Source organism: Myotis yumanensis, unplaced genomic scaffold, assembly GCF_028538775.1.
Source record: "Myotis yumanensis isolate MYYU_CA2020_CCGP unplaced genomic scaffold, mMyoYum1.0.hap1 SCAF_7, whole genome shotgun sequence".
NCBI lineage: Eukaryota > Metazoa > Chordata > Mammalia > Chiroptera > Vespertilionidae > Myotis > Myotis yumanensis.
In genome coordinates this window covers 49,264,010-49,286,849 of record NW_027223758.1, presented here as the reverse complement: position 1 = coordinate 49,286,849, position 22,840 = coordinate 49,264,010, and the positions used below count along the sequence as shown (strand labels likewise).

The following is a 22,840-nucleotide window of genomic DNA, read 5'->3' as shown; positions in this document are numbered from 1 at the left end:
ATTTACATATGGAATTATCCTCTTTACTAGATATGTTCTGCAAATGTGTGGGTTTGTCTACTACCAGCCCTTCTCTCTGCACTGCCAGCCTGCAGTTCCTTTCTATTCTCTTGACTGAAGAAGCAAAGAGGCGTCTTCGGGATAAGGATAAAACAGATTCATGCCCCAGTTCAACAGTGGCTTCACTTCTTGATAAAACTCAGGAAAACCAGAAGTCTCTAGAACGACTTACTGAAGCCATTATTCAGGTACGTGATTTATTTACTCTCACTCTCAGACCTGGTCAGGTGGCTCAGCTGATTGGAGCCTCATCCCATACATCAAAAGGTTGTGGGTTTGATCTCCACTCAGGGCACGTGCCTAGGATGTGGCTTCGATCTCCTGTCAGGGTGCATACAGGAGGCAACCGATTAATGTTTCTCTCTCTCTCTCCTTTCCTCTAAATCAATAAACATATCCTTGGGTGAGAATAAAAAAACAAAACAAAAATAAAACACTTTACTTTCAGTCTTGGTCTTATAAAAATATTTTTAATCATTTGATTTAAAAAGTAATTAGTACTCATGAACACTGAAATAAGAGAAGAGTATATAAAGCTAAATTATTTCCAATGCAGTTCCTACCTCTAATGTTGACCAGAATATGATGTAAAAATTCAGAATGAAGTATTAGTGATCTAAGTCCAGCAGTTCAACACAATAGTCTGTCATAAGGCCACTGGATATGCTTTGGGGATGAAAGTTTAACTCACAATTTATTGCTATGTTAATATCTTTGAAAATATGTTCACCTAAGTGACATTTGATTTATATAAATGAACTAGAGGCCCGGTGCACAAAATTCATGCACTATAGGGGGGGGCAGGCACGGGGGAGGGGGGGAGCGGGTCCCCCAGCCTGGCCTGTGCCCTTTCACAGTGCGGGAGCCCCGCGATCGATCGCCCCAAAGAGGTAGGCCCTGCCCACCCATCCGGAGCTCCTCAATGGATTGCCCCAAAGAGGTAGGCCGGAGCCGCGGGACCTGCCTCTACACCGCGCATGCAGCGTCAAGCCCTCGCCCACCCACGTGCGCCTGCTGCACACCCAGCCTCCTGGTGATCGCTCGTTATGGCGTGAGGGTGTCACAACCACATAGGCTTTTATTAATAGGATTACATGTGTTTAAGGGGGTTATGTTTATAGAAGTAGGCAGACCTGATTGTCACATGTGTGAGAAAATGCCCCCCTTACAAGCTCTGATACCTGTTTTATCTTTTAAATTATTTTTTTTATAATTCTAAAATATGAACCAAGATTTTTGTTTCATCAAAAACCAAAAATCACTGTAAAGTATTGTTATTTTATAAATAGATTAATCATGAAAACAAGTGTTTCCTAAATGGCACAATAGTTTTTTCAGGTAGAAGTTATTACCATACTTTCCAATTTTAAGAATCCTCCTTTGCAGTAACCATGTGGCGTCCTGCTTTTGTCTTCTCACTGAGAGGTGGGACTGTAGTCCACTCTCACGTTGAGGTATTGCTTCCATTTCTGAGTGAGCAGAAGGTGCTTCCTATCCGCTGACTTGCTACCATCCCTTTGCTGCTCAGGATTTGGGGACTTTTGCCCTTTTCTGCCTGAGAGCATCCTGCAGATACAGAGGACTCCCTGTGCACAGCAGACTTGAGCAAGCTAGAATGCAGACAGGCAGGTAGAGGCAGGGCAGCTGCCCGTCCAGCTCAGACCTGCCTGGAAGGGGTCACGGGGCTCCTCACAGGAGCTGGTCTCTTGCCCAACAGACTATGGTTGCCTCTGAGCGCTGATAAGGAGCCTAATAAGGGGTCCCTTGATGTTTTCTCTTCTGTCTCTCTCCAGCAGCTCCTTCAGAAACTGGATCTCTAGGGAAAAATAGACCTCAAAACATTTCTCAATGTCACTTCTCAGGAGGCCACAGCTTTCCTGTAGCAATGACCCTACTCATTCCACTCAATTTTTCTTCATTTAAAACCAAAACTGGACACTGTTCCACTGATCTCATTCTCCATCAGAACAAGAGGTTTTATTCCCAATGATTAATTGAGCCCGATTTTGTACCTGAAAGAATATAGTAACAGGAAACTCAAATCCACACCTTGACAAAAGTCCTCCCCCAGCTCCTATCCAAAGCATTATTAATTTTGGAACTTTGGCTCTGGTGGAGCACTTTTTTCTGGGGAGGGGGTCCTGGCTCTCACAGACACGCTCTTCTTCAGGGAGTTTGATGACTCATGGAGCCAACATGGATTTCTTTCCTTCGATGAGGGTGGTGTGCTGACCCCACCCCTGTTCATGCCAGCATGCCAGCAACTCTGGGAGCCTTGACCACAGCCATGGCTGATCCCTCCAGCCAGTCCTGACTGGGTGAATTCAGAGACCTGCAGGCTGGTTGCTTTATTCCCCAGCTACTTTCTCTTGCTTGTTAGTGGTACTGTGTTTCAAGGAACTATAACTGGACTTGTGATAAACATGGATCCACGTAGGGATGACGAATCAAGTTAAAACAGTGCACGTAGAAGAAAGGTGTAGGAATTTGTTCAGTTTACCATGCCCTTATTTTTCTCTAATTTTTAAAAATAATATTATAAAAATTATTGTTTATAATCTTTTGCTGTTACCTTCTTGGTCAAGGAAAATGAAGCCAAGGAAAATGAGCCACAGGGTACCTCAGTGATTTTCCTAATGACTAGATAATTTTCCCCTCCATTTCTTCCAGATTACAAAATATATAAAGTATTCTATGTGGCTATGGATACATTAACCAATTATTTAAACTGTTTTCTAATAATTCATATTCTTTTCGTGCATGTAAACTGTAGGACATGAATATGTAATATTTGTTAAAGGGCCCAGGCCAATTTAAGACAAAGTAAAAAAAGGAATTGTATCTTCATTCTATAGTTAGATGAGTAGTACTTTTCAGCGAGATCAGTTTGGTTTTTCTCAAATTACTGACATGTGCAGTTTCAATAAGTATGTGTAGAGAAGAGCAGTTTTCCTATTATTAGTGAAGATTGACTTTATAGACAAATTAGGATTCTCATGGTTGACTATAGGATTTACTCCAAATTATTTCATCATCCTATAATACTTCCTGCCTCTCCCCCCTTCTTCCTGGTTACAGTCAGCATGATCTTTATCAAGCACTCCTGGCCCCAGGCATCTAACATCTAACCCACTGGCCAGGTTGAGACCTGCCTGTGGGGGCAGCAGCCTGAGATGTCTAAGGTGGAATCACTTCTCTGCAGGTGCCTCCGGTCACATTGCCAAGTACAAGCCCCAGGTGAAAGTGGAGTTGCGTCTAGTAATTATGCTGTCGTATATTTTATGTCAAGTTATCATTTAAGCTCAATTTTAATCATGACATTCTAAAGCTGGATCATTTTGAAAATTACTGGTAGAAGAGAGAGTTATGAAATTTGAATTACCTAATATTTAGAAATCAAATTGTGAACTTCTTGATTCAGATGCTGGAATTGATGAACCCCTTGAAATTGTAGTAAAATGTGTACATATACCCACATGAGAATAGTATCACAAAAGATTTCACCTGAGTTGAGTCAGGTCTTTAGAGCTAGAACACCAGTAAATGGGAAGCACAGAAGAGCGAAAATGAGAAAATCTTCACAGGGCAACAGACAGACACATCCAGAGTGTGGGCATTCTGTAGTGTGACCGATCACGTTTACTCGACGATAGGAGGGTAGCAGCACCGATGAAAAACCCTGGTGGGGGTGTGTGGGGATCAGGGAGAAAGGCAGGTGGCCTGGATTTAGGGGACATAACGTGCAGGTATTCTGTTATCTTCACAGTGCTACGAAGGGAAACCCTCCAAAGATGTCTTGAAGAGAGTGGCTGCGAACGTGCTGTTGTCGCTGCTGGCTGTCAGTAGGAGGGCTCAGAAGCTCGCTTTAAAAGGTGGGCTGTCTGACCACTGTGTTTTTATGCCACACATCAATTCAGGTTTACTGCTTTTTCTGTTTTAATTTTTTATGGACTCTAAATTTTAAAAAACTTACACCGTCAGGACCGCTAAAAAAATAGTTAAATGTGCATTACTTTTAAAATAAAAAGATTATGCCAAAACTGGTTTGGCTCAGTGCATAGAGCGTCGGCCTGCGGACTGAGGGGTCCCAGGTTCGATTCCGGTCAAGGGCATGTACCTGGATTGCGGGCACATCCCCAGTGGGAGAGGTGCAGGAGGCAGCTGGTCGATGTTTCTCTCTCATCGATGTTTCTGACTCTCTATCTCTCTCCCTTCCTCTCTGTAAAAAATCAATAAAAAATATATTTAAAAAAAAATAAAAAGATTATACGTGTAGATTATTTATTTGTGCAATGATTCCTACTCTAGAGAGTATCTAAATATTATAGAGTCATAATAAGTAAAACCACTCAATTTTATAATAATGTTAGTGACCACAAGCACATGTTACATACCTGAAAATAAAAAGCACGCCACATAGTTCTGATGGTGGCAACAATAGCACTAGATGAACCTGTATTTTAATATGAATTTCCCCCTAGACAATTGCAGTTTCTCATCTGGAAGGAGAGAACACTGGCCTTAGAGTTGGAGGACAGTAACAGCACCATCAAGTCCACTAATTTTACTTGTGATTTGCTACTGAAACAAATTATGCATTCCTCAGAAAGTAACTGGATTTGGGGACTATTGTAATAATTTGAAAACAAGTAGGCTTTAGCATATTAGTTCTCTTACATTTTCTTCTGATTCATTATTCTCTCACTGAAAATACTGACATGGAGCTGGTCAGGAGTAAAATGTAGTTTCTGAGAATTTGATTGATACATGTGGAGTTGGCTTACTGGGAAATGGCATATCCTTTCGCTAGTTCTGGTTCTTGTCTTTCAGCCGATCTCATCGACAACTGCATTGAACAGATGAAGCACATCAGTGCCCAGCTGAGCCTCGATTCCCTGAGGCCAGGGAAAGCCGCGCTCAGGAAAAAGGTGGCAGATTCTAGAACTCTGCACGCGTAGGGAATCCTCTCGCCAATGTCCTTGTGCTTAGAAATGACACCAGCATTTGGTTGAAATGAGTGTCTGATTTAGAAGAAAGGCACAGATAAATTAATGTGATTTCTACATTAGCAGGTTGTATGTGTGTGTGTACATTTAAGTGAAATGTATGTATTATATAGTTGTAAACATTTTGGAGTGTGCATGATAAACTTTATATACAACTGAAGGAAGATTTTTCACAGTGAGCACAGGCACACTAGGAATGAGCTGTAACTCACTGTGCCAGGCACTGTTCTAACATCTTCCTGTTTACTACCCCGTGTCCACTCATGACAACACTGTCATATAACTAGTAATTGATAAAGTCAGTATTTGCCCGGATCCAGGTGGTTGGAGAGCTGACATTCCTAACCTCTGATTATTGCTTTCCGTGATGTCTGAGTGTCTCTTTCTAGCGTTGAGTCTGCTGGACTCAAATGGCACGTCCATATAAACTCAAAATAGCCATTGCTGTCACATAAAAACTGTTAATAATAACTCTGGTTAAAAAGATCTGCCACATAGGCTCCTTGAGAAAATGGACGTGTGTGTATTTATGAACACAAATATACATGTATCTATATAGCCAAGGCCAGTAGAGCATGCTTTATGCAATAACTAGTTTCTGCTGCATTTGATTAGACACTGAGAGAAAGCCATGTGTAATAGTTGTATTGACGCAGGGTGTTAGGTGTGCGCAGTTTCTTTTCCTGCCTCCTCTCTTCTCCGGGCAGAGGCCTTTACTTCATCATGGAGAAAGTCAGCCAGGACTGATATGATTGAAAACCAGTCAGTACCAGCTTCATTTTATTGAGAGGGAGCATGGAGTTTATTATATATCTCAGTTCCTCCATGCTCGATAGAACAGAAATGGCTTTTTCATGGTGGATGCACTTCTTGAGATACGGTCACCTTTCAGAGATCATTACCTTGTCAGTGCCTGCAAAGTGATGGTGGTCAGGGCAGTGAGCACGTGGCTGCATGGTAATGGGACCAAAGGGAAGGAATGTTGTACATAAAGGTGGAACATGCCCTTGTGCTCACATCCTCCAACCGCTTCTCTTTGAACAGGAGGATGGCTTTGTTAAAGAGTTAAGCACTGCCATGCAGCTTCTGAGAAACTGTCTCTATCGGAATGAAGAAGGTAAAGTAAGTAGCGCTTCTTCTCAGATTTTTATAGCAGTTTAATTTCTCTGTGAGATGATGTAGGTGGGGAAATAGAAAACGTTAGTGTTAGATGCATTGTTGATTGTTCTTGGAACTCCGTGTTCTCAGAATCTTATTCTTCAGGTTCTTGCTTACGGCAGCATTTTAGCTTTGTCACTGAAACTTGGACTTTGGATGAGGGTTTGGTAACTGCTCAGACAGACTTGAGCCTCTTTCTGCCCTGTTATGCATCTCACTGGCTTTTTTCTGAGATGGAATGAGTGGTTGTGCCTATCTTCTGAGGCAGGACTTTTTCAGATAGCTTTCCAAGGGAGTAAGTGGAGGTGTCTGTTCACAAGGAAGGTGAGAGTGTCTCCCGCTTCTGAGCAGAACATGCTGCCCACTGTTGCCGAGTGTGGCCCTGTCCCCTTATCCATCTCGGGAGGCTCTTCCCTCCAGCTCCAGGGCTCCCCCTGCACATTGACTCGGCCCCACCTGGGGACCTCTGAGATGCTGCACTCTGTCTAAGCGCCATGCCGCCCCTGAAAGCCCGTCGGTGCACTGCACAGGACTCAGTGTCTCCATGCCCTGGTCATAGAGATCCAGCCCTCTGAAGCACTGGCTTTCTCACAGAAAATGAGTAAGACAAAGACATTTCAAGAGCTTCCTTTAAAAATAATGTCTCACCCTCTTTTGCTTTTACTTGGGATAAAACTGGAAAGCACACAGTATTTGGAAAATGAACACCTTGAAAACATAATCCTTAAGCCGTCTTAAATGATTGCCCAAGACACATGACTGATAATTTGTACTTCCAAAGTTTGATGGGATTTAAGTACTTATACATTTCATTAAAATTCCCTGCATATGAACTTTTTACTCAGAATAGAGGTGACCTTTATTAACCTTCAGATCCCTTGTGCAGCTATTATTCCTCCGTGACTCGGAGAAGGCCTGGGTCAGACCAGCTTCTCTGGATATGGAAGATGCTAGCTTGGGCACTGGCACAAATATCGTGTTCACACTTGTAACACGTTAGCCAACTATAAAAAAGGCAAACCATTTCTGCATATCTAAGTTGTCGATAAGGAATAAATCCAAAAGAGAATATTTAGATTACTCTTGAGTATAAATAAAGTCTGATGAGGCAAAGATTCTTAATTTCTTTTCTACTCCAACTTACACTCCCATTACTAACTGTTGGCCACTCTTATGGAATTTCACTGATTGATCCACCCTTACCTTACCCCAGTGTCTGTATACTTGTAACGTTAAGGAGTTTTCATACTGGGATGGTCACAGTGACTGGGAAGTAAATGAGTTAAACAGTGGACAAGGTTAGAGGTAGGGGCAGTGGTAGTCCAGGCAAGAGATGACGAGGCAGGTAGAAGAGGGAAGCAGGGTGGACAGTAAATCTGAGAAGGAGGAGAAAGGCAGAGTGACTTCCAGGCTCTAGATCAATCATGTCAAATTCGCGGCCCGCAGGCTGCATGTGGTCCACAATGAGTATTTTTGTGGGCCAGCCAATATAACAGTATATAAGAAACATTTTAATAAAAATTTTTAATTTAATTTTTATAATATCCTGTTATATATCATTATTAATAATGAACTACAACATTCGCTAATGACTGATTACTATGATTGTGTTGCATTCATTTCCCTTATGCGCCTTACGCACAGGTGCACCATTTCTCTCCCTAATACTAGCAGCGAATATTTTAGCAGCCGAATGTCACGTCATTAGTCTTGGACTGACTTGTTTGGTGTGTGCAACAGGAAATATTTTGCTTTCGGAGAACAAGAAAAATAGGTTTATTTGCGTTACGCTTATTGATTTGTGCAGTTATTCAGTGTCTGGTAAGTTAATGTTCAAGAAAAAATATTAATTTTTATTTAAATAGTCTATTATTTTATGTTAATGATTACTCATTTCAGCCCTTTGTATTCAGCATGTCTCTATCGAAATAAACCTACATTTCTATGAAAATGGGAGCTTTTGTTTTTTTGCGGCCCACATAAACTTAAACCTTGTTTATTTGGCCCGTGTTAGCCTTTGAGTTGGACGTGCTTGCTCTAGGTTGTGCATCCTAGAACAAGCATAGGTGTGAGAGAGCCTCACATTCAGGTCTGACACTTTAGCACAGTGTCTGTGGGACGTTCGGGTAGAACATGGCTGGTCATCAGTAGATACATAGTTCTGGGCTCTGAGGGGTGAAACAGGCTGGGATGTTAGGGGTTATCAATACATAGGTGCTGTGCGTAGCTGTGACTATTGTTGAAATTTCCCAGGAGAGTGTAGAGTGAAAGTCTAGGTCATATCCTTGGAAAATATAATGAAGAAAAGAACAGAGAAGGGAATGCTGGAGAGAATTAGGAGATAATCCAGGCTAGAGAGGATCCAAGGAGGTAAAGGAAAAAAGACCTGTAATAGATGAGGGTTTGGTAACTGCAAAGATGGGTATGGCCTTCTTAGTACCATACGACGGAAAATATGCCAAAGTAAGCTGAAGATTAAGTAAGAGGTGGGCAGTGACAACAACGAGGGTATTCTTTCTAGAAGCTTGGTCTAGAAGCAGCATTCTAATTTAGGACACATAGCATTAATGGAAGTTGGTCTGTGTGTTTGTTTTTCTATAAACTGTTTGAATGTGAACAAGAAATCAAACTAGGGACTAGTTATTAAAGAGACAGGGAGAAAAGAACTAATTGATGGATCAAGAGCCCTGAGGGGCAGGTGGGCTGTGTTCCAGAACACAGATAGACATGTCAGTCTCCAGCACAGGAGCTGCCATTCCTCACTGCCAGTCAGGACGGCTGAGTGGGCAAAACACAGGTGAACTGTGAGGACAGAATGCGGAGTAGAGAAGGAGCTTACACCTGCTCGTTTCTGTCTCGGCTGAAACAGAAGCAAGGTCACCTGCCGCAGTCATAGGGCTGTGTTCAGGCCCAACCTCAGGAGGAGTGGGGAGCACGGGAATGGCTGGGAGTAACTTCCCACTCTCTTCTGCCATTGATGTTGCATGAAATTCTGTAGGTTGTGGGTATTGATATGAGCTCCCACTTGTGTGCCCACGGGCCTGCAAATTGCCTACTGATTCCGATTCATTTAAAATGGCTGTTTGCTGCAAGTAGTATTTTCCCAATGGTAACTGATCTTTGTAATAAAAACTATGGGTTACTTAAGAATTTATTGATTTAGCATGCTATTTTAACTGAATTTTATTCTACTCAGATGACTTAAAAGCAGTAATCTACCCCTGATCCATCTGTTTCTATCTGTCCACATATACCAGATCTGGGTACACACACATTCACACAGAGGGGGAGGAAAAACTCGTGTATCAAAATGTTTACTTTACCACAAAATCCCATTTCTTAACCATTTCAGATCATTTACAGTTATTCAGTGTGTGAGATGGCACCCTCCTGCTTACCTGACATGTTCAAAGCTGTTTTTATGCATTTCTTTTTTTAAAATGTGTTTTTATTGATTTTTAGAGAGAGAGGAAGGGAGAGGGACAGAGAGATAAAAACATCGATGAAAGAGAAACATCATTAACTGGCTGCCTCCTACATACCCCTCACTGGGGATCAAGCCCGCAACCTGAGCATGTGCCCTGACTGGGGATCAAACCTGTGACTTCTTGGTTCCTGGGTCAATGCTCAACTGCTGAGCCACTCCAGCTGGGCTGTTTTTCTGCATTTCTTACCAAAGGTTTATATCCTGGCCATCTCAGGGTGGAAGGTACCTCTTCATGCTGCCAGGCTCACAGGGCAGTCTGGGGACAAGGGCTTTGAAGCCAGTTCGCGCCATCAGAGCAAAGATAAATTGGGTTGTTGTCTCCTTATGTTGGTGACGATGGTTTTGGACTTGGTTTAATTTTATATTTTGCTACATTCAGACTAACGCTGTCCTTATTTCCTTTACGTTACAGGAAGCAGCTCTTGAAGCTCATCTTGTCCCCGTCCTGCACTCTCTCTGGCCCTGGCTTTTGATGGATGATTCATTGATGCAAATTGCCCTGCAGCTACTTTGTGTCTATACAGCAAATTTTCCAAATGGTAAATAGACCCAATACTACCTTCCAGTAATAAAATATACTAAAATACTAATTTTATATAATGTTGTGAAAGTAGACTGGGAAAATGAGTACATAGTTTGGAGTGTTTCTCCTTCTTATTGAAGGTATGCTGGTTAAAGGCATACTTTCTTGTAGGTATCATGAGAACAGACAGAAATGTTAGTACAGCGGTTCTCAACCTGTGGGTCGCGACCCCTTTGGCGGTCAAACGACCCTTTCACAGGGGTCGCCTAAGACCATCCTGCATATCAGATATTTACATTACGATTCATAACAGTAGCAACATTACAGTAATGAAGTAGCAACGAAAATAATATTATGGTTGGGTCACAACATGAGGAACTGTATTTAAAGGGCCAGAAGGTGGAGAATCACTGTGTTAGTATGTCTGTTGAGATAGGAAGTCATCACACAGCTCAGGGAATAGAGAGGGAGAAACTGGCTTGATTATATCAGTGGGAAATTGAATTTAATAGGAAAATTGAGAGGGAAAATTATGCTGTAAGACCTTAAAAATCAGGTAAAAGTTAAAACTCTTACAGATGTGAGAGTAGGACACTGGTATGATGAAAGGTAGTTCTAGATTCTGTTGGTTTGGTAGTAGTTGGGGTGCCTCTTTCATTCATTCCTTTCACAGACATTTTATTGAGCGCCTCCTATGGGCCGTGCATTTTTAGAGGCTGAGGGAGATTGGGTAGAAGGTGAGAAGTGGCTGTTTGAGTGGAGGGAAGGAGAGCCTGTTAGGGAGGAAAAGTGGGATTGCTGGTGGTGTGAATTTTCCATTGGGAAGTTAGGGTCATAAATGTCAGGTTTAACTGGCTGGCAAGTTTGTGCACTTTATTCTGTCAACATTCAGCAGCTCAGCAGCTGGGTTCTCCAAATAGCAAAAGATAATCAGAGAAAGAACTGGAACTCAGAACAGTCCTGAGCCCGTGTAGTTACTACCCAGTGTGAAGGTTATCTGACTCCTTGATAGTCTGACTGGCCTCGGCCTCCTCTCTGGAGCTGCAGTCCACTCAGCTTGTCAATGGCCGACACAAACTGACCTAAACAGACCGTCAGGTTGCTGAACTCTCTTGTGGTGTGTGGAGTGTTATGTCTCCATATCACCTTCTCTACACTACCCTTCCTCTTTAACTTAGGGTTAAGGGAAGAAAAGAAAAAAAAAAGAATCAGTTGCTAAATATTGAGCAAAAACATTTACTTTAATATCAATCTTTTAAAGCTATTATCTGCATTACTTTTATACTTAAAATTGATGTAACTATTAGAATGTGATTAGTCAACTAAGTTGAGGAAGAAACTTTCTATTTTCCTGTTTGATTTGCTTCCAAGCAAAATCGCATCATTGGTGACTGTTTTATGTAACAGTTAATGGAAACATTGGTGTTGGATACTGCTGTAAAGTGTGCACACAAGAAAGATCAGTGTACTTATTTGGGTTTGCTGGCCTTCCGTGAGTTTATCTTACAGAAGGAGTTTGACTCTGGTCTAGTTATACTTAAGCTGGCCTTCACAAGTTAACTAACTTTTGGTTCATGTTGCAGTATAGTCAGATGTATTTCTGATTTCGTCGTGGTGATCTTTTTCCCTTGATAAGCCCCACATGGTTGTATAATTTACTGAGAAGACATGAGACTCTGGAAAACCAGTTGATACCACTGCCAGCTCTTGCTGCTTGTGGGCTGTGTGACTGAGCAGGTCGCTGACTTCTCCAAGCCTGTGCCTTCATCTATCATCTAAGGCTGTAGCATTTGTCCTGCCACCCCACCGCAGAATTATTGAGCTTCTTTTTTTCTCTTCTGTAAAACAAATGCTTTAGACCAAGTTACCTCCCATTTCTAATATTCTGTTCCTATTTAATTAGATGTCTCACTTGGGAACTATTTTAAAAACCTATCATGCTTATTTTATTCTTTATTAAAAAATAAACGTAATGTATGGTGGGGCTTTTTGTTGTTTGTTTGTTAATCCTCACCCAAGGATATTTTTTCCATTGATTTTTTTTTTAACCCTTTTCGGTCCAACGTCGAGGCTGACTCGACAGACCAGGTGCTAGGAGCAGGTCCAGTGTCAAGGCTGAGGTCGACACTGCAAACCGGTTCAGCATTCAATCCCGTCAATTAATTTGGACCAGACTGTTTGAATTCCAAAAATAAAATTGGACCGCAAAGGGTTAAAGAGAGAGTGGAAGGGAGGGGGTGGGGTGGGGCGGGTAGAGAGAGAGAGAGAAACATCGATGTGAGAAAGACACATCGATTGGTTGCCTCCTGGCTGAGCGAAGCTGAGGAGCGAACCTACAACCCAGGTACATGCCCTTGACCAGGAATCGAACCCATAACTGTTGGTCTGAGGGCTGATGCACTACCACTGAGCCACACCGGCAGGGCTACCCCTAGTGTTTTTAAATGCTCAATTGCGATCCTGGGCCCTTAGTGAGAGCAGTAGCCCACTAGGCTGGCCATGGACAACACCAGCCTCGGTGCTGATGTGCAGTCTGCAGGTTCATGTCACTCGATAGACTGATGTGTTTTACAACTGAGGTTGTTCTGAACTGAACAGTGAAACTGAGAAGATGTTGTGATGAGCTGTTGTTTTTAAGGTTGCAGTTCTCTTTGCTGGTCAAGTTCTGGACAGTATCCCGTTCTAGCTGGGTACAGAGGAGCCCCCGGCAACTCCTTGATGCTGTGTATCCTGAAGTTGGCTTCCCAGGTGGCTCTTGAGAACCCCACAGTCCAGCAGATGGTCTTCATGTTCCTTTCCAACCTGGCCTTGTCTCATGACTGTAAAGGAGTAATTCAGAAAGTAAGTACTTAAACTCCTTCCCATCGTAGAAAAGGTAGTAAAATATTCCTGCCCATCAAGAATATGTGTGGGAAGTCTAGAACTCAGTGTCTAGGGTTAATTTATTCTGCTTTCAGGGCATTTTATTTTAAAGGATTGTGAAAGGATTAAGAGGGTCACTTTGCTTAAAGCCAGTCGATTGTTGATACAGGAAAAGTAACAGAAGCTAGAATATGATGAAACAATTTCCTTCTAGTTTGTCTTCTTAGCTTTGGATTATATTTTATCACTCTCAAAAATGAGGGTTTTAGAAAGGCAGTTGTCTTACATTTATTTGAAATCATAAAGTAATATACTGGTATTTAAACAAGACGAAATTGAGCAGTAAATTTCAGTTCAATTTCTGTAGTCAAAATGGTTTATGAAATCATGGTTCCTTTTTTCTCCCAAGTTAGACCTAAGTTCTTTATGACCAGAGGTGATTTTATCAGTCCCCTGGGATCCAGTGCCTAAACTTGACTCTGGTCACCGATTTAACTTAGAGTACTTAAAAGGGATTGAATGGTCGGAATAAATTCTAGCACAGCTATTCAGTTAGACTGTATTCAGGTACATGTCAACAGAGTCCCTAAAATGTGAATTGGATGTTTTTTAATAGTACATGCTGATTATTTGAGTACTTCTCTTTCTTTTACATGAAGGCCAAAATAAATTGCAAATGTTCACAGCATTCATAAGAATTGAGTCTCCTTTTCCTCTACTGTGTCATCTCTTCTCTACTCCCCACTAATCTCCAATTTGAATGCAATCTCCAAATAGCAGTCTTAAGTAAGGAAGGAGCTTTTCAGTGATGTGTTGGAGCTAACTCATGTTGACTTAGGAGTGTCCTCTTTAATTTTCAGGAATTTGCAAGCTAGTTGACTCTGGGTGATATCTTGAAATCAGCCATAGTGGTGGTATTCACACCAGGTAGATTGGCAGAAGGTGCAAATCAGGAACCCACTGCTCTCATGGGAGCCAGCTTTTACTTCCAGCTCATGGCTGGATATTTTCTTTATATATATATGTGTGTTTGTGTGTGTGTGTGTGTGTGTGTGTGTGTGTGTATGAATGAGTGTGTGAGTGGCAATGAGTGTGGGTGACTTTGAGTGTGAGTGTGTGTGTGTGTGCATGGAGTCATTTTGAACTGGATGCGTGATTACCATCTTTCCTCATATGCAAGAGCACAAACAGGCACAGTGCTTTCTCCATCTCCTTGCAGAACATACAGGTAGGAAACAAAGTAGGAATACCCAGGTGCAGTGTGGGTACCAACCTCGGGTCTGAAGTATGACTTTTAAGACTTACTTAAAAGGAGACTTTCTCCTTTTAACATATTCAGTTTCTTCATTTTTAAAATTATTAGGTTAAACAAAATTATACCTAAGGCATTTCAGCTCTCACTCTCTAAGTATATTTCGATATTGCTGTGATCAGACTGTGAGGTGTAGGTCACCCACCTTGTTTTCCCTCGGCTGTAGTAGGTGATAATGAGCCCTGGACACCTAATGCTGTGGTACAACTCAGATTCGAAAGTGTCTGCTTTCCCTCTATCATGACATGTTTCAGCACGTTTCACCTGATGTGGGGAACTTAAAAAGCATCGGCGGGCCCAGCAAAGTATCAGGAATGCCCACAGCATAGTTCCTTTGAGGCACTGCCATATAGTTTATCACTATCGTCAGCCCCAGATCTCCACTGTCATGGCAGAATCTAGCTGCATGGGGGACTCACAGGATGAATGTAGAAAAATGCTAATTTGGGCCAACAGATGAGAAGTAGGTGCAAGTGGGCATGGGGTTCCCCAGCCTGCTTGGTGCTTGTGCTATGTCGCTAATACCTTTGTAGCTAACTCCATCCACACACTCAGTTATTTTACATGAAAGTTAAATTTATTTCATAGATTCAAGCCATCATTGTGATTAGCTGCAGGAGGATCCAGGAAATAAGCCAGAGTAGGTTATGAAACGGGGAGAGAGATGAGATGATGAGACCTTGGGGGCAGTTATGAAAGTTAAGTGATGACATTCCTGCTCCTGGGTCACTTGTGCACCTGGCCGTGGTTCCCATGCTCTCCTGGGCTGCTTCCTATATGGTACTTTCATTCATTCTTTCTTTCTTTCTTTTTTTTTTTTTTAAATATATTTTATTGATTCTTTACAGAGAGGGAGAGGGACAGAGAGTCAGAAACATTGATGAGTGAGAAACATCAATCAGCTGCCTCCTGCACACTCCCCACTGGGGATGTGCCCACAGCCAAGGTACATGCCCTTGACCGGAATCAAACCTGGGACCCTTGAGTCCGCAGGCCGACGCTCTGTCCACTGAGCCAAACCGGTTAGGGCCATTCATTCTTTCTTTGCATGTAGATTATTCTAGACGATAAGTTACTGTCTTTTACATAGTTAAGGGTGTGCTGCGGTTTTGTGGAAGGGTTTTGGGAGGTTGAAATGACTCTTATATTTTAAGTGATGGAGCTTTCTGGTTTCTAGGTTTACTAGAGTGACGTGTAGCCATGAGAAATCTGTAAAGAGAAACAGCTGGGGTAAACAGAACACAAGCTGTACCCACAGGTTATTTTTTAGCTCTCATGTAGCGGTAAAGATTCAGGTATCCTCAGTTCTACCAGGGTTGTTACCTGGTGTCCAGGACTGCTTTGGGTTTTCTTTAATTTTTAAACATTTTATTTATTTTTAGTTTATTTTTTTATTAAAGTATAGTTGACATACAGTGTTACGTTAGTTTCAAGTGTACAATGTAGTAATTTAACATTTATACCCTACGATGCGATCACCATAGTAAGTGTAGTCCCCATCTGTCACATACACAGTTATTACAATATTATTGATTATTTTCCCTGTGCTGTACTTTACACCCCCAGGGCTTATTTATTTTATAACTGGAAGCTTGTAGCTCTTATTCCCTTTCACCCTTTTCACCCATTCCCCTCCCCTCGCTCCTCTGGCAACCATCAGTGGGTTTTGGTTCTTTTTCCTCCCCATAGGATACCTTTTAATTAGTAGCAAAATTGCCAGAAGGCAGACCGAAAGACAAAACTCCAGAGGCCTAAAATAATCACCAAACTGAATTATCAATCCTAAGTAATTGAGTTGACCGTAACTGCTTTATCTATCACCAGAAAAGAATTACTAAGAATTAAAATTTGAAAGCTATTTTGTTCTCAATCTTTTTACTTATATCTGGAAAAAGTATAGATGGAGTATATGGGAAGTATTGAAGGAATGAAACATTAAAGGTGGGAAAAAGAGAGTAGAATGTTGGTTAATTGGTCTCCGAGGGACTAGGAATGCAAAGACTCCAGAAAAAAATAATGTTCTTTCTGTTTATCCGCAGACTAACTTCTTGCAGAACTTCCTGTCTCTCACGTTGCCGAAAGGAGAAAATAAACGTCTTAGTAATCTGACCATCCTCTGGTTGAAGTTGCTCCTGAACATATCGTATGGAGAAGATGGGCAGCAGATGATCCTGCGGCTTGATGGCGGCTTAGACTTGCTGACAGAGATGAGCAAGTTCAAGCACAAGCGCAGCCCTTGTCTGCCTCTCCTTATTTTTCATAACATTTGCTTCAGTCCTGCCAATAAGCCCAAGATCCTGGCCAATGGTGCGTATCCACTTTATACGCCTCACATAGACACACACATCCCTTTATACACATGGTGGTTCTTAGCATATTCCATTCAGATTGAAACACAAAATAGTTTTATAAATGATTTGCCATGTGGTTATGAAACCCTCACTGTGTTCAAGGCACCGAGGGAGGCAGAGGCTGTGAGAACGAGGCAGGCATGAGTCAGGTGTGGCTCCAGCCCTTAAGGAATTACCTCAAGTCTCCGGGGTTGACAGGTCATATCGCTGGGGGACACACTGGGTACAGGAGGTAGCACAGGGAGGAGGGTGAGCAGGGGGCTCTGGCTTCATCTGTCCTCCCCTCGTTCCTCTAGGCTTTGAGCAAATTCTGGGTGCCCGTGAAGCCAGCCCTCACGCTGCCTCCCTGCCTCCTCTCCCTTCCTGCTCACTCTGTCTCCTTTCCTCGTTTTATTTTTCTCTGCAGTGTGACCACAGGCTGAGACACTTTGTGTTTTCGGGATATGTCTATTTATGCTGCGTCTGCCCACAGTAGAACATAGACTCTTATAAGTCACGAGGTCATTGTCTGATTTCTTCATGTTTATCTGTAGCACTTAGAATCACGTCTGTGCTCACAGCTGTCAGTGGATATGGATGATAGAGATCCTCAGCAGGCAGGAGTGTGCAGGACCCATGCACGTGGTGAAAGATGCCTTACAGAGACTTCCTTCTCTGAGATGTAGAGCAGGTGGAGGCGAGGACTGGGGAGCGATCAGAAAAATTTTGAAGCAGAAAGAGAAATGGCAAGATCTGTTTCTGTAACCATATGCTGTTTCTGTGAGGGCTGTGTGACTATCATAGGGAGGGATTTTATAAGGAGACACTGCGTTATCAGGGAAAAAAGAAGAGCTGTGGGTGATAGACCCCGCATACCACTCATGTGATCACTCCAGCATCACTGGGCAGCTTCTCTGGCCCCATTTCCTCATCTGTACAGTGATCCCTCCTTCCTTGGTTTTCGTAGAAATTAGTTTATAAACGCCGCAAGTGCCTACACTGTTTATGGTTCATGATGGTAGATGCTTAAAATACATGAATTCTTGTTTCCTTTCATGTTTTCCACTTAATTTTTCCTTGGAGGGATTTCTCTGTGAAACAGAGTTTTCCAAGTGAATGGAAATGATTCTGCTCACATTCTTCATGGGTGCCGCTGTGATTCTGTTTTCCTCAGGATAGTTATTGAATGTGGAAATGCATGGGAAGCTTTCAAAAGTTTGGTCAGTCACCTTTGAATTGGTTTGCAGCATTTGCTGGTTTTCATGGTGTCGATATTCTTAGAGTTGATTTCAGGCTACCAACATGACATCCCTAAACTTAAAATTAACTCAGTATCGCTAAGAAGAAAGGTAATAAATATTCAAAACCCTTCACTTCTTAATTACTTAACTATATTTTACTGTTACCTCGTCTCTTGACATTATTTCTATACTAATGTGGGAATTCATTTCATACCTTACAAATAGACTTGCAAATGTTTTATGTGTTTTTAAAAAATTATAGTTGATATACAATATTAGTTTCAGGTTTATGTGTATTTTGTATGCATGTTATGTTTCACAATAAAATGTGTGGGTTTTTTGTTTTTTAAATATATTTTATTTTTTACAGAGAGGAAGGGAGAGGGATAGAGAGGCAGAAACATCAATGAGAGAGGAACATTGATCAGCTGCCTCCTGCACACCCCCATCTGGGGATGTGCCCACAACCAAGGTACATGCCCTTGACCGGAATCGAACCTGGGACCTTTCAGTCTGCAGGCCGACACTCTAGCCACTGAGCCAAACTAGTTAGGGCTAAAATGTGTTTTTTTAAAAACTGATCCATTTGCATTATCAGAAGGGGCAGCATATTATTGACCTGTATGTGTACTTTATTGAAGCATTTTAAGAGATAGTACGTGGTAAAAGGAGTAATGATAAATCTGTGTAGATCATCTGAGTGTTGGTACCATGTGTAACAACATCGCTGGGTGATATCAAATGGACACACCATTCAGTGATGTCCCCAAGAATATGAGCTGCCACCTGTCACCTGCCATCATGGCTGTCATGGGACAGCTGTTGATACAGGCTAGTTGTGTATTGTGATAGAGGAGAAGCAGGGGACCACAGAAAGCGGGTGAGGGTAGGCAGTGGTGTGCGGACAGGAAACGGCACCCCACCTACCTCCACCCACACTGGCCCCACTGCTCAGAGCTCACTTTATAGAACAGATGCTTTTTTTTTTTTCCTCTGTAAAGACTTTAAATTCCTTCAAATTCCTTTTAAGAACCCTAAATAGAATCACTGAAACAGCATCCGTTTGCTTTAATTATGGAATCTTTCATCCAAGTAGTATTGAGCCCCTGAAGTAGAGCGGCGCTGTGGCTGGAATGTGCAGCAGTGAGCGGACAGACCCGCTGCCAGGCCGCTCTGTAAGGAGATGCCCCAGCAGGTGGGGTGGGACCGTGCACAGCATCCCCATAACATGTCTCAGGATTTTAAATCTCGTGCTGCAGAGGAAATGAGTGAATGTAATGACAGGTACAAGTAAGCAGTAAAGCAGCTTCATGTAATGTCTGAGACACCCTGGCATCTCCTTGGCACCGACTTCTCTGCATCTTCACCTAAAACCAGTAGCTGCTGAGGATAATTTCCAAGTCTTGATTCCATGCTCTGGCTGGCTGTGTGAAAAGGGGCCTGTCTTGTGAGTTGATCTTCCTTTAAATCACATTTCCTCTGGCACACACATCTACACAAACATTTCTCCAATATGGCCAGTTCTTTTGTAAAAGGCTTACCTCATATGGTATTCCTTCACTCTTATTTTGTAGAAGCCCGTGCTATTGATATGTTCATGTAACAGTCTTTAAAAGTTATCACAAGAGCAGACCCGTTTTCCTGCACACCAGCATGTGAGCTATAACTGAAGAGCTCATTAATATAACTCATTGTGTAATGACTTCTCCACTATTGTTGTCTTGACATGAATGTGCCATTGTTGAATTAGGGCCGAAAACCATGAGGCCGCTGCTGCTTCCTTGGCCGCTCTGTGTCTGTTGTGAAAACTTGACAGGTTGTCCTCCCTCTGCCACATGCTATGAAGGTAGTTTTTGCCGTAGTGATACCAACTCTTGTGTGCATCTGATGGGAGAACAGGGCATCTGACTGGTTTAATATATATCAGGTACTGTCTGGGACTGAACTTTTTTTAATGTCTCTTTTATTAGAAAAAGTGCTGAGTGTGCTGGCTGCCTCTCTGGAAAGTGAGAGTCCCAGTGCTCGGAGGATCGGCGCAGCCGCACTTTGGGCTCTGATTCACAATTACCAGAAGGTAAGTTCTCACAATCTTTGTCGTGTGTTGGGGGCGAACACCAACCTCTCGGGCAGCCAGGGACCTCAGAGGAGTGTCAGCTAGAGAAGACTGAGCTCGGAGCCTGTGGCCTGTGCATCCTTCGTACAATTAGTAAACCATCACTCAGGTCTTCCTCATCTAACCATTTCAGCAGGCTCTCTCATCTCAAAAGAGTCTCTTTTTTGAGTGAATTTTCCGTTAGTATAAGTTGATTTGCCATATTGGTGCAATGTTAATCTAGATGATTTCTGCTAAAAGAAGGGTCAAGGAAAAATGCATCTTGAAATAAAACCAAATAGCAAAGCTTTATCCCATGTGGGACCTCCCTATCTCAGGTACCTGTAGTCACTGGGTTTTGAAGGAGCTCAGTCCTCAGGCTGCAGCACAGGTCCCGGGGGGCAGGCAGGTGGGGACTGGTGCCTGTTCTCTCAGTACAGATCTCACTCCTGAGGGAAATGCCCATGTGTGTCTAGCAATTAAATAGTGGCCAGGTGACAGGGTGAGCATAGACACCCATCCCCATGGGCTTCTCAGCAGCCGTCCCTTGTCTGCATGTTCTTCCCGCTGGGTGGTGTCCACACACATAGGGATGGAGGCGGCTGCTGTTCCTCTCACCCATGTGTCTTCTCACAGGATGTGACACTCTGTCGTCACTGTGGATATTTGTTGACCGGAAATGTGGTATGCTTGATCTGAAACCTGAGGTGTGAGGGAATGTGAAATAACTAAAACTAAGATGAAGTAGTTTAAAATAGTGCATTGAGATTAGGGAGAAGGGGAAAGGGAAGGGAAGCAAGAACAAGGAGCAGGAGAGAAGAATCGAGTTAGCGAGGGAAGGGTGTGCTGACACCGTGATGGTGTGTGCTAATATCTAATTCTGTAGCTTCGTTACTACATTTTATAATATCCTGCTTACTACTGTGGTCAGAATGGCAGAGTAATGATTGTATCGTGATCCCTACACATGGAAACGAGTCTAATTCATGGCTTGTTCCATGTTATTTCCAGGCAAAAACGACTTTGAAAAATTCATCAATAAAAAGAAGAGTGGATGAAGCATATTCCTTAGCAAAGAAAAGTAAGTTTCATTATGAGAGATTGCAGTTCAACTTGGAAGCTATTAAGCGAATAATGAATGAAATATTTGGGCAGTTCACAGCAAAAAAGCAGTTTTTTCTACACTGATGTTTTACAATAATGTTTGAGGAACTTTTTGGTTGACGCATTGATTAGTATGCCGGTATTTGGTCTGTGCTTTTCCTTGTAACATTTTTTAAATAAGAAAATATAATGGTTTCTTACAACACGTCTGTGATCTTTCTCCAGGACATTTTTTCTTTGTACAAAACGTTGCCAGTGCCCACCACTGTACTGAAGTGTGTTCTTGGGTGATAAGAACTGGACCCAATTAGAATTGACCTTGAACAGAAAACTGACCTGACTTCAAGAGTTGAGCTAGTCTTCCAGAAACAGACCCATTGCCCATATCCGCTGGGCCCTGTGATGCCGTGGGACAGGAGGCGAGCTTTCCTTTCAAGTGCATTTTCATTTTAAGTGATACAAGTTTTCAATGAGCATTGTTCTTTGACCACTTTTATGGTCAGACACTGAACTGTGTCTTTCCCACATTGTTATAGTCTGAGTTTTTATAAGTGGCTTTTAGATTTTTTTGTTTCTGGCTGTGACCATGAGCTTCTGGAGGTCGTGGGTAACTGAGTTACTGTCAGTGTTTAGGTGTTAGGATGGATGGTACATAGAAAGAACAAGGCAAGGCATTCATTTGGGCTTGTGGATAATGGATCCGTTATGGAGGTGCACTGTTTTCAGTTTACATTCTTTGGTTAAACCATTAATTAAAAGTAAATAAATTCTGTAAGTTCATTTTTTTTTTTTTACAATGTGAAATATCCTAATGCCAAGTACATCAAGGAGTTAAATAGAATTTTGTCTCACAGAAATCGTACTTACGTCTGCGTGTGTGTGTGTGTGTGTGTTCACAGATGTAGTGCTAAGTTTATCAGCTTGTTCCTCCATACTCTAATTTCTCTCTCTCAGCTTTTTCAGACTCAGAAGAAAGCCCCCTGAATGCCTATTATTTGAAATGTCTTGAAAACCTCCTGCAGCAGCTGACCTGTCCCTGAGGACCCAGGCACTCTGCCCTGCAGCCACAGCCGCTGGACAGGTAGACAGCCGTGAAGCCAGCTGTATGCACAGCTATTGCCCGAGGACAGGCAAGCCCTCTGCCCGGGTGACACCTTTCCTGACCGACACTGAGTGGCGCCCAGCTCTGTCCCTTCACCTCCCACCAGGTCTGTAGTTAAGAGCAGCAGCCAACCAGAAGATGACGGAAAAAGCATAGAAAATGCTGGGGACATAAAATTTTTTACCTTTTCTATGCAATTTGCTTTGTAAAAATCCTATTTAACAATTATTTAATAAAATGTTTCTAGAAACTGAAAATTGACTAATAATTGCTGCCTACAAACTTAATCAGTCTCATGAATAACCTTTTTGGGAATGGAAAGAAGACATTGTGTTCTGATTTCCTTTATTTTTAATTTTTACATGAAATTTAGCTTTTGTCAGTATAAACCCTTATCTTTCAAACCTTTATATTGTCCAGAACATTCACACTGGTGACGGAATATTTGTACGTAAGTGTGTGTAATTTTGTGAGTAGCTTTTTTCTGTGATGTTTAGTGATATTAATTCCTTCCCCTGTGTTTTATAAATACGTTACATATATATTTTTTACTTTTCAACTTG

At 42.2% G+C, this 22,840-nt stretch overlaps 1 protein-coding gene across 2 annotated transcripts in view; it reads left to right on the top strand.

The window, feature by feature from the left end:
- The window catches only part of RTTN (rotatin), a 113,105-nt gene extending 90,588 nt beyond the window's left edge, over positions 1 to 22,517 (top strand). For both annotated transcript variants that reach the window (XM_070420448.1, XM_070420447.1), the window contains 10 exons: positions 31 to 248; positions 3,827 to 3,932; positions 4,891 to 4,988; positions 6,111 to 6,188; positions 10,124 to 10,250; positions 12,873 to 13,075; positions 16,448 to 16,715; positions 19,950 to 20,053; positions 21,083 to 21,152; positions 22,130 to 22,517. In XM_070420448.1, coding sequence (XP_070276549.1) covers positions 31 to 248; positions 3,827 to 3,932; positions 4,891 to 4,988; positions 6,111 to 6,188; positions 10,124 to 10,250; positions 12,873 to 13,075; positions 16,448 to 16,715; positions 19,950 to 20,053; positions 21,083 to 21,152; positions 22,130 to 22,215 — 1,358 coding nt within the window. In that variant the 3' untranslated portion in view covers positions 22,216 to 22,517. The remainder of the gene's footprint in view (positions 1 to 30; positions 249 to 3,826; positions 3,933 to 4,890; positions 4,989 to 6,110; positions 6,189 to 10,123; positions 10,251 to 12,872; positions 13,076 to 16,447; positions 16,716 to 19,949; positions 20,054 to 21,082; positions 21,153 to 22,129) is intronic.
- The last annotated feature ends 323 nt before the right edge of the window (positions 22,518 to 22,840 follow it).